The sequence below is a fragment of the Ovis canadensis genome, chromosome 1, assembly GCF_042477335.2.
Source record: "Ovis canadensis isolate MfBH-ARS-UI-01 breed Bighorn chromosome 1, ARS-UI_OviCan_v2, whole genome shotgun sequence".
NCBI lineage: Eukaryota > Metazoa > Chordata > Mammalia > Artiodactyla > Bovidae > Ovis > Ovis canadensis.
Genome location: NC_091245.1, coordinates 85,610,288 through 85,622,509, shown reverse-complemented (window position 1 = coordinate 85,622,509; position 12,222 = coordinate 85,610,288). Strand labels below are relative to the sequence as shown.

Below are 12,222 nucleotides of genomic sequence, written 5' to 3'. Positions count from 1 at the left end.
GACTTGATGGGGATGAGTTTGAGCAAGCTCTGGGAGTTGGTGATGGACAGGGAAGCCTGGCGTGCTACAGTCCATAGGGTGGCAAAGAGTCGGACATGACTGAGTGACTGAACTGAACTGATACTAGAAGTTGGTGAATATTCTGGAAAAATAATTTAACAGTGTAATGCTTCTCAGGGGTTCTGGGAGTGGTTTATGATTTTAACTGAGGTGGTCAGGTGATGAAGAACAAAACTAGAGATTCGTTTTTCTTCCTTTTGGTTGTTTAGTAGAGAGCTGGTTCAGCAGTTTTGAGTTTTCTCCATAGTAGAACAGCTGCTGGCTTCACAAGCTCCCCTTCCTAACAAGGTCACTTGGATGACCAGTGCTGTAGTCTCTTTGGCCTGCTGTAACAAAATACCGTAGACCAAGTGTCTTATAAACCCTAGAAATGCATGGCTCATGCTTCTGGATGTTGGAAAGTTCAAGGTGAAGGTGCGGACAGATTTGGTATCTAGTAATGACCTGCTCTCTGGTTCACAGAAGGTGCTGTGTGTCCTCAGTTGGTGGAAAGGAATGAGGAAGCTCTGTGGGACTGCTTTCATAAGAGCACTAATCCCATTCATGCGGGCTTCATTCTCATGACCTAAGCACTTCTGCAAAGCCTCACTCCCTAGCGCCATCACATGAGGCATTAAGTTTCAACATATGAATTTGGAGGATGGTGAGGGGGTCACAAATATCTGGTCCGTAGTAAATGGGGAGTTTCTACTATTATAAACTCACATAAATGCCCTAATCCATCTGAAGAGCAGGCTACTGAACTTTGGCCATGGCACGGGCAGAACTTCCATGCTCATCCTCAGCAGTAGGACAGTGAGAATTTAGGGGACTGTGTACCCTCTAACTACTTCTTTGCTTGTATATCACTCCCCACCCCACCCCCCGCAATAATCTCAGGTTTTTCTCTGTACCGCATCGTTCAACTGGTGTGTGTCCATGGCTCTTTTATGGGGCATTGGGGTAGGCCTCATTCTGAAAGTAACTGTTGAGTAAAAACTCAAGGAAGTGCTCACAGAGGAGCCAGTGCAAAGGAAGGCGCATATATGACGTGTGCAGTGTGAACAGAGCAGCAGAGATGGAGACAGCAGATCAGCCGATGTGCAGCTGTGGAAGACTTTAGCTTTTACTCTGGAAGAAATGGGAAGCCATTGGAAGGATTTAAACAGAGGGAAACGTGGTCTGACTGTAATAGGATTGTTCTAGGGAGCCTGGCTGGGTACAGTCCATAGGATTGCCAAGAACAGAGCGAAGCGACTGAGCGCATGGGCGCAGCAACAGTGCAGAAGCAGGAAGACCAGTCAGGAGGCTTATGCAGCAGTTCGGTAGCCTGGACCAACACGCATCCAGACAGGTGATATACTGAGTTGGCTAAATGTGGGGTTTCCCTGGTGGCTTAGAGGTTTAAGCGTCTGCCTCCAATGCAGGAGACCTGGGTTTGATCCCTGGGTCAGGAAGATCCCCTAGAGAAGGAAATGGCAACCCACTCCAGTATTCTTGCCTGGAGAATCCCATGGACAGAGGAGCCTGGTGGGCTACAGTCCATGGGGTCGCAAAGAGTCGGACACGACTGAGCGATTTCACTCACTCACTCACTCAAAATGTTCATTCAGGTTTTTGTATAATATCTTATGGAAAAATCTGAATGAAGCTTTTGGCCAACCCAGTATTATGACGGTGACCCAGCGGGACATTCTCACACATCAGATGTGAAATAGAATAGCAAGAGAATATTCTAAGATGACTGTAAGGTTTTTGGCTTAAGCAGCTGGAAGATTGGAGATTTTTTTTTCTAGGGAAGTACTCAAATGGAGCCTAAATTCTACTCACAGCACTATCTAAGATGAGTGATTTCTGAATCTCAGTATCAACTCTCTCTCATCACTAATTTGTAAGCTCTTTTGAAGTCTGATGCTCTGTCTTAAAGAGTAAGCATTTAGAATAAAGTTCACATCTTGGTAAACTAGATGCCTATAAATAATCTGGAGTCCCCTGAAATGTCAAATGATCTCATTTTCCATAACAATAAGGCCTTATTATACTCAGTTTTTCTCGTTAATGGCTTTATATATTTAGATTGTGCAGCACTGAATACCAAGTAGCTGTTTATATTCACAATAAGTCTAAGTATTCCTTGTCATATCTTTGAATTTTAGGTTAGAGGAGATATGTCCATTTACCAGATGTCAGCATTCAATTAAATAAAACCAATATTATATATAATGAAGAGAGAGTTGATACTGAGATACAGAAATCACTCATCTTAGATAGTGCTGTGAGTAGAATTTAGGCTCCATTTGAGTACTTCCCTAAAAAAAAATCTCCACTCTTCCAGTTGCTTAAGCCAAAAACCTTACAGTCATCTTAGAATATTCTCTTGCTATTCTATCTCACATCTGATGTGTCACAAAGTCCTGCTAGGTTACTGTCATAATTCAGCCAATCTGAATTAGTTTCTTCAGTGACAATATATAAAATATACAATAAACACTGTGTATTTGAGAGAGATTGGGGGAACAGATATTTGATACTATGTCTATGAAATTTGCTGCAAGTTTAAGAAGACATGACTAGGTTCCAAAATAAAACTAAGGTTAAAGATCACAAATTTAAATATTCATTAAATTCTCAACATGTTCTCTGTTGCTAGACCATCTGTAGATGATCCTGGTAAAAGGAATTCCTGGATCCTTCAAAGTGGGTCCACATAGGAACATAGTTCTTCAGGAAAATCTCTAGGCCACTACTGGGCCCAGACTCAGGGACAACTGTGTTGATGATGGTACCATTGGTACAACTGTCTGATATTTTTTACTGATGACTTTTTTGTTAACATAAATGAGTGTAAATACCTGTGGTTGTTCCAACTAAAGGCTCTGCATTAGGTAATTCCTGCCCCAGAGAATAATTACCAAATGCTTAGCCTCATCTTCAGTTATACAAATGATGGATAATTAAGTGGTAGTTCAAAAATACTTTGATTTGATAATCAGTACCTTAAGGACAAGTGTTGATTGAGCTTGGTCTCTGCAGTGTACAAATTTCAAATGTTATTGAAAATTGAGTGGATTTTCATTTGCTCATGAACACGAATAGCCTAATCAAGGCGGAGCATAACACTTTAGAGCAATGCTAAGTTAACCTTGACAACAGAAATATATGTGTCGAACTCAGTTCACTAGTACTTTTTATTCTACTGTGAACATTGTGTTCCTTTTTTAATTGACATACTTCTGTGGCTCTGTCCTCTTAGTCAAGTCTCAGAACTGAATAATATTCAGTAGTTATTTGCCAGTCAGTTTATAATGGTTATGCCAATAGCTTCTGTTTCTATTAGAAAATGTCAGTATTTCAAGTTTTAACTTGGAAGAGTTAATATTTGACTGTACTTTGAATAACTCTTAATGAGAACTATCACTAGGCTATGAAGTGAAGTGAAGTGAAGTGAAGTTGCTCAGTCGTGTCCGACTCTTTGCGACCCCATGGACTGTACCCTACCAGGCTTCTCCGTTCGTGAGATTCTCCAGGCAAGAATACTGGAGTGGGTTACCATTTCCTTTTCCAGGGGATCTTCCCGACCCAGGGATCGAACCCAGGTCTCCCACATTGGAGGCAGACGCTTATGAGCCACTTATTTGCTAATGTTCCATAAACATTAGCCCATTTGAATGCCAGGTATCATATGAAATTAACAAGAGAGACCTACCTGGCTGGGATGGTCTGTCTGAGCAACGTTCTCCGTCTATACTAATAAGGAGTTGAAAGTATTTGAGGAAGGAGGAAAGTTAGGCCCTAAACTAAGGCATGCAGTTTGCAAATGATTATTTTAATGAAAAAGGTCTCAACACAGATTTTTAGTATTATCCCAGTGGATACAGATATGAATAAAAGTTCTTTCTCTTAAGAAGCTTCCTGGAATAATGCGATATACTAGCACCAGGCTCCCTACAGTACTAGGTGGTGAATGAATTTTAGGCCAGGAAGTAAAAGAAATGGGAGGTTATAATCCTTCAGTGTCCCCATTTGAATGTCACTGTTACTCAGCTGTTTCTATTCCATTCCAGGATATGCACCTACCAATAATTCTTACATTAGCGTCTTGGTACAGTTGGAGGAATATGATGTAGAAAACATCTATCTGTACGTGTGTGTAGAAATAGGTGGATATAGTCTAACTATGGGCATAAATGTTTTATAGGTTAAACCACTTCACAAAATATCTTTATCAAATACTTTATTCTGACATTGCTTACATTTAGATTTAAGTCCATGCTTTCCTAGGGAGACACATTCTTTTACACTCTTTTCTCCGTAGGTGCCAGGTGTTCAAATGCTGTTTTGCCAGCATACAAGAATTTAGGACCCAAAGACAGTGAAAATTGATATGTAGAAAGAGTGACAACAATAAGTCATGCTACAATGTGTGAAAACTAGAAGGCATCTTACCAGGACTTACAATGTTTGGCTGAGAGCTACATCTTGGGATGTAAGAGGTTAATCCGTTTCTCTCCTGAGAAGATTCCTCAGGCCTATGGTATGGTTAATGCCATGAGACATACTGTATTTAATAGCTGTTCAGCACCTCAGAAAAAAAATGATAGTTGTTGTAGGAATATCATTGATAGATTCTGGCTCTCAGGGATCCTGGGCAACAAGACATGAACATATTTTATGTTCTTTCCTTTGTGTTGTGCCGGTTTTTGTTGGAAGTTGAGCAGTTAAGTGAGCAAAGATGAGCTCAACGAATAGGAGGAGGCGCTATCTACCTAAATTTGAGATTTAAGTACCATTTAGTTGTGTTTTCATTGACTTCTTATTTCTTCCTTCTAGAGTTAACTTTTGTTATCTTTCAGACTCTTGACTTGAATTACCTTCATTGGAAATTTTGGGGAAATACCACTTCTTTTTATTACTCCATGGATAAATAGTCCCAGAGAGAGAATCAAGCATGGACACTTAGGAGTAATGAGCAGAATGAAGAGTTCTCCCAAACACTGGATAGGAATCTTGGCACCAGATTTTCTGCCAACAGTAGAGTTACGGTGCCATTTTCCTCATTCAGTTAGAGCTGGCGTCCTTTCCTCTCTTTAACAATAGATATAACATGACCTCGAAATCAAACAAACCAGTTACATTGCATGGTAATATAAAGTCAATTGCACAGATTATAAAATTAGTTGTATGGGCACATACTGCTATATTTTTTTAAAAAAAAAGTGTAACTTGGAACATGCAGTGGACTACAAGAGAACCTTGATTATCAACAAGGATATACTTCAGGGTAGGTCAAATATGGGAGGCCACTTATGAAAAAGTGTCATGCATGCATCAATTTATATATGAACCCAAGAACCACTGAACCCCTCCTTTTAGTTCCTCTGCCCAGTCTGTTTGGTTGGAATCTAAGCATCCCCTTAATGAGCTACTGCTACTCTTAGGTACAAGAGTACGTTAATAACCCAGACTCTTTCAAGTTCATCCTTAAGGTGAGGTCTGCCTTCTCAAGAACCAGGATGGTAGCTATCGCATTCCAGACAGCAGGGCAGAATAAAGAACAAGAGAAGGGTGAAGATGTGTGCCAGCTGCCTTCCCAAAGATGCCTCACGATACTGTTGCTAACATCCCATCCCAGTAGCAAGAACTTAGTAGTAGAGTCTCTGGGCAAACATAGCTCAACCAAATAACTTATTACATGGCTTAAGGGGAGAATACACACTGGGAGAAAGTTTACAATCACACTTCCTTTTCTATTACAATGGCACCTTGGCATCAGCAGGGAGAGTTTTAAAACTGTCCAGGGTGGTACCTGAAGCAGAGGGATAGATGCAGAGTAGGCAGCAGTGAAGAGCCTTGACTCGAGTCACACTGTGTAGGTTTGAATCTAGGTTGTTCTCAAATATGAAGAAATATTATGGGTATCTTCCTCTGAGTTTTTGTGACAATTAAATGAATATAAAACACTGAGCATGGCATCTGACACTTTCAAACCATTTGATAATTTTAGCCCTGATTATTAAAAGTAAAGTGAGAGGTTTTTGAGCATCTAAATGCATAGATATTTTCTGTACACTCCTATAGCTGGGGGATATATTTACTCTCTTTTCCAGATATTTTATTTTTGGAAATAAGCTACCATGCACATGCTTGTTTGGAGGGTGAGGGTGGTTCTTAACAAAGTTTATGAGTGATTTTCTTGAATTTTCAGTGGGTTCTGCATATTTCATTGACGCCACCTTATCGGCTTTTATATCTCTTCTTTATATCAGTTATAATGTGAAGCATATTACAATAAGAATTTACATGATCACCATCTCCACCGATGTGGCAAAGTAGGGATTGTGCAGCACATCAAAGAAGGCCAACCTTGGGGGGAAGGGGTTCACCAATGGCAGCATGGAGGGGTATGCTGTGTTCACCTGCAAAGGGATGGATCCCTCTGAATTGCATTAATGTCAATCAAAATGTAAAAATCTGGCTTGATCGTCATTTAAAAATGGTGATAGGAGACGAATGGGTGAAAATGAAGCTTGATATTTCAACTTGGATGTGACAGTTTTCTTAAGGTTATAGACAACGAAATAGCTGTGTCAAGATGTGTTTTGCCAACACCTAAATGCTCTTTGCTTCTCTCTTTTTCTTTCCTTCTCTAAGCCCCTTCTTTGTTCTGTGGGTTTTCTTTTGTAACTCCACCAGACTACAGCTTTGTCCCCCCTTCTTCCACTCCTTTCTGGTCAGGTACTGCTTTACTGCTTTTATGTGTCTTTTCAACTTGCTTTTGTTTGCAAGTATTTTGACTTCTGTGTATGGCTTCTCATGTAGATACATTTCCTCACAAACAGCCACTCCAGTCACATTCCCACCATGCACTTTCCTTTTCTCTGTCATCAAGTCATCATTTGTCTTGACATTCCAATCCTCTAGTTTTATGTGTGTGCTCATGTTATATTTCAGCAAGACATTTTTTCTTTCATCAGTTAGAAAGAATTGAGAGGTGAAAGTATAAAGGGAGAATGAAGTGCTTTATAAAACTAGTTTCCTTGAGGATCAGAAATTTTAGTTGGGAAAAGCCAGTGTTCATGTCTTTCCATTAAGAAAATAAATAGGACCAAAATCCCAACTTTATCTCCAAATATAAGAATAGAATTTAGTTCATATTGCTTTGAAGGATGACTGTTCATCTGCTTGTGCAGGGCATTCTGGTCTTAATTTCCGTCATTAGCCAGAGAATGTAAGGGCTGTTTATGTGACATGTAGGGAGTACATGATGACTGAATAAAGTATGTTTTCTTACAGATTTTTAAAATTTAACCTGTAAATCCCAATGGAATAATCAAATATAGTACTAGAAGGCCCTTACAAGTTATCTGGTATAGACCTTTCATTTTATAGGTGAGAAGAATGTGGCCCAGAGGGGTTAAAAGAACTGTACAAGGTCACACAGTTAAGTTGATGATGGGTTTTTCCATCACTGGGGTGTTTTTACGTGCACAACTCTAAGAGCAGTGCCCCAGTAATGGGATGGTTTTCAGTAAGGAAACTATTAAAGTGGTTTGTGTCCGAACAGTAGAATAAAATGACCTATTTTTGCTCCCTTTACAGTTCTGAAATCTACAGCATTGCCATTCGTTTATCTTATGATGGACACCTGGAGACTAAAAAATTTCTATCATTGCAAAGCTCTGGAAAATAGGCCAGAGATCCCAGTCTCCAAGAGGGCACAGTTTTCCAGGGTGACAGTCATAACTGTAGCTGTCTAGACACTGGGAACTGTTAAAAATATGATGTATGGCAATTCCCATGTTTGTTTTTTTTTTCCTTTCTTGTACTTCAGTTTCTCTACCGTTTAAGGTTTATAAAGTTCCACCAATCCCAGGTGAGTGATTCTCAGAATCACTGAAAATATAATTGAAAATATTTTATAAACCCAAGGAGCAACAGGTCGAGATGTTAATATGAAGTGTGTTCTGAAACACCAGAGACGAGCAGATGTCCAGCTTGAACTGAGTTTTCCTTTCGGGACAAGCAGATGAGGGCAAAGAAGGGGTTAGCTCCTCTCCTACTATTGAAAAAAAAAATCTAAGTATAGGAAGCGAACACCCTGAATCTTGTTTTTGGTTATGTATTTCAGTAAAGATTTTCTATACCATCTGAGCCACTAGGGCAGTTATATAAGATTTGTTTGAAACAAAGAAGATACATGGATGGTGTTTATTATTTTTTTCCATGAAACATGATCTAAGCTTCTTCACAAGTGAAATTATATATAAAAGAATAACTGTCTCTAAATAGTTTTAACTAAAAAAAAGGCTGTTTGTGGGGAGGAGATGCCATTGGACTAGAAGTGATGACATGGATTCAGTAGGAGCCTTTCAGAGCAAAAAAATAAAGTTAATTGTTTTGAGTCTTAGTTGAGGAGTTTACAAGATAAAAATGTGAAGCTTTTACCAGAGAGGTTCTAGTTAAAAATGGACTACTGTGCCATCAATAGGAAATTTATGCTAGTTATTTGAGATTCTGTCACCCTAGATAGTAATTTAGATATTCACATTTTTCCTGCCAAACTACAAAAACTAGTCCCTGTTTGGAAGTTCCTGTGAAGAGCATGAAAACCGAATAATGAGTCTTTAAACTTTGTGGACCTGACTGCCGCTGGCTGAATTGAAACAGCAGTTCTGCTGCTTTCAAGCCCCTCTGCCATCATCACTAGTCTGTAGTGAGATCATGGCTGTGCATCTTGATAGCATCTAGAACATCCATCTGACTAGCTTCTTATGATCGGTACAGTGCAAATCCATTCTGACGCCCCATAATCTCTTTACAGTGTTAAGTCCAAAGGTGCTGGGCATCGCTATTGCTCGGTATGACTTCTGTGCCAGAGATATGCGAGAACTGTCCCTGCTGAAAGGAGATGTGGTGAAGATTTATACGAAGATGAGTGCGAACGGCTGGTGGAGAGGAGAAGTAAATGGCAGGGTGAGCGTCCCTCTCAATGTGATCATCGTGTAAAGGAAGGGGGCGGGGCAGCCACTGGCACCCATGATGCTGGGGGGAACCCCTCACTACCTTACAGTTGTCACCCTCCCAGGGTCCTGGCTCCACATGGGTGGTGTTCCTTACTGAAAACAGGGACTCCAGAAAAATGCATTGCGTGACTAGGATACTGACATAAACAAAGTTTACTTAGGCAAATTTGATGGCTTCCTTTTGGGAAAAGGGTTTAGGAGCATGTCAGTTCTTTTAAGTCTGTAAGCTTCTTTTTAAGTCTAGAGCATCAGCTTTATGCAGAGCACAAAATATCTGTGAGAGCCACTGGTCTAAATTAGAAAGAGCAGGCATAGGACCTCTGTCTTTATATCTTGTTCTATAGCAGAAGAAGAGAGCATTAAGTAGTAGAACCTCTTAATTTACATATTTGTGTCCTCACAGATTAGAACACTGTTGAAGCGTATTTTATTCCACCCTTTCTACCACTCACTCTATTGGGCTTTTAGCAGCAGTTTAAACCAATCCTCTTCATCTGCAGTGGGCATTGTGGGCATTAAACCCCAGCTTAATTCTGGGTGTTATGAAAATGAACTGCTCTGTTTGAAGTGCTGGATAGAGTCACATTGCTGTGTCGGTTGCTTTTCCTTTTTAGGTGGGCTGGTTTCCATCCACGTATGTGGAAGAGGATGAGTAAATTCCAGTCCAGCGTTGCACTGCACCAGGAATTTCAGAGAAGGGATTAACAGCAGCCTGTACAGCATTATGAATTCACTGAAGTGTTTAAAAAGCTGCCTTTCTGGCTATTCAACATCTTCTCTCTCTTTCCCCTCCTAAGTCTTAATGCTGGGATTTCTAAAGATGCTGGTACTGACAGATTAATGGCTCGCCTAGAGCTATGCAAGAAACAGCCTGCCCGCGTCAGGGACCAGGGCAAAGCCAAAAGCTTTTCTTCCCCCAGAAAGCCCTGAAAGCACACTGGTTCATGTTTCTCTCTATTTCGTCCAGTCAGACGTCATGAATGCCAGCCATCAGTACATGTCTAATGTGTATTTACTTTCTTCTCCTGTGCCATTCTCCAGAATTTTTGATGGTACAAAGAAGCAGAAGTTTAATTTTGCTTTCTTCAGCATGAAGAAAAATGGGAGTTCTGCCACTGGGGCAGCTTACCGAAAAGGTCCAGCATTACTTGTCTTAAATTGCCCAGCAAGGTGACTCATTGCCTGGCAAACACTTTTACCCCCTGCCCCCCCCACTACCATCAGTGTTCCTCATGTGAAAGTTTAAGAGGCAAATGCTCAGCTTTGCTTAGTAAGTGACATCTGTGGGAGGGAGGAGTTTATAGTCATTTGAAGTCCCGATTATATTTGCAAACTTCTGCATAAGAAGACATACCCCAAAAAGTGGATAAAAGAGTATCTTCATGTTAAATCTTCACAACCTTCATGATTTCATAGGGTTATTTTAGAAAATGTAGTACTTCACTTTATGAGATAATCTTGGCTGGGTATTTTTTTGGGGTAGTTACAAGTAACCTGAGTTAAGGTGCCATTGTTTACATAAACAGACCAGTGACTATGATTTATAGTAAGTCATTTTCAGAGAAGCAACATTATTAACATATGCCTTTTCCTCCTCCCCGACTCCCCTGCCCAAATGAAAAAGACCTGGGACATATGTGCCGATTCCCACATTTTCCTGGAGTATTTACAGTAGCACAAACAACCTCATTGAGGATTTCTGAAGGAAAGCACATTAAGGTCCTTTATGCATTTCAGGGACACAAAGGAGCATCACTAGACTTTTATGATTTTATCCACTGTGGGCTCCCAGCACTCACTGAGGCTCTTCCCATCTGAGTCCATTTCCGGGTGTGTATTAACTGGTGGGAAGATAAGTCTGCAGTGCATTTATTTGACCAAGTCTTCACTGTTTATATGAGGAGTCTAAGTACATTTTTCCTGGGATGTACAGAGTGCCCAGTCAAGAGAATCAAGTTAAGACACTAACTTGGCCCTTTCCTGATGAAATATTTTCTCCATAGCAGAAGTCATGTTCTGACAAGACTCAGTGTCTACAGAAAACATTAGAAGCATTAACTTCATAGAGCCAAATTAGGAACATTTAGCTCTGAAATCTTGGATCATCTTTAAAATGAGGTGGGTGTGATTGGCCTTCTCCCCAACCCACTGAGGGCCAGAACTTGATGTTTTGTGGATACTTCTCCCTTTAGAGACCCTCGTGGGCTAGGACTTCTCAAATAGGATAGATTCAGGACCTTTACCTCAGAATTATGTAAACTGTGATTGTGTTTTAGAAAAGTTACTTGCTAAAACCAGTTAAGTTTTTGTATATGTGTAAATGATCATGAAATTGAGTTTTATAAGATGTTCTGTATAGTGAAGTTACACACTCAAGGTGTCTCTTTGGAGTGGATTCTTTCCCATAAAGTCTTATCTGCAACATTGTGTCTGGGTAATGTTTTGTCTGTTACTGTCTGCCAAATGTTACGGAGAGAGCAGCTTCATACAAACTGAAACACTCCTGTGTAAAGTACTGTAGCTTGTGCTGTTTCTTTTGTTGTTGTTGTTGTTTTTTAGCCAATAGACTCCCTCTCTTGCTACATTTCATGGACCTGGGCGTTTCCCAGCAGAGGATATTAGCGTCCCTTTTCATGACCTTACCATTTACATCTTTGTCTATGTTAAATACTTCATATTGGAAACTTTAAATGCTGCAGATTTGTGTAGATTTCTAATACCAAAGACAGAAGTAAATGTTTTCCATATACTTTGTCTTGCCTGTATGCAGCCCTATGTAATATGGTGAATTAGAGTGGTATTTCACTTTGTAATATTTTGTAAATATGTCAATATAATAAATAGTTACTACTTGCATTACATCGAGAGCTGAAGTCTTTCCATCGAACAGTTCCATACATAATTCAGCATGTGCAGATCTCATCATAAACACAAGACTAGAAGCCCTAACTGTGATCTGCAATAGTTGCAGATAATATATCATTGACATGCTTACCATGTGCCACACAGTTCTAAATGCTTTATGTGCTCTAATTTACAATAACCCCAGGAGGTATAACCCCATATTACCTCCGCTTTTCAGATGAAGGAACAGGCATTTTGAGAGGCTGTAGCTTGACCCATCTTACAGAGCTGGCAAGTATCAGAGAGTTCCAACTTG

At 40.1% G+C, this 12,222-nt stretch overlaps 1 protein-coding gene across 2 annotated transcripts in view; it reads left to right on the top strand.

The window, feature by feature from the left end:
- The window catches only part of VAV3 (vav guanine nucleotide exchange factor 3), a 428,368-nt gene extending 416,443 nt beyond the window's left edge, over positions 1-11,925 (top strand). For both annotated transcript variants that reach the window (XM_069599254.1, XM_069599261.1), the window contains exons 26-27: positions 8,861-9,012; positions 9,677-11,925. In XM_069599254.1, the coding sequence (XP_069455355.1) occupies positions 8,861-9,012; positions 9,677-9,718 (194 nt within the window). In that variant the 3' untranslated portion in view covers positions 9,719-11,925. The remainder of the gene's footprint in view (positions 1-8,860; positions 9,013-9,676) is intronic.
- Positions 11,926-12,222: the final 297 nt, after the last annotated feature.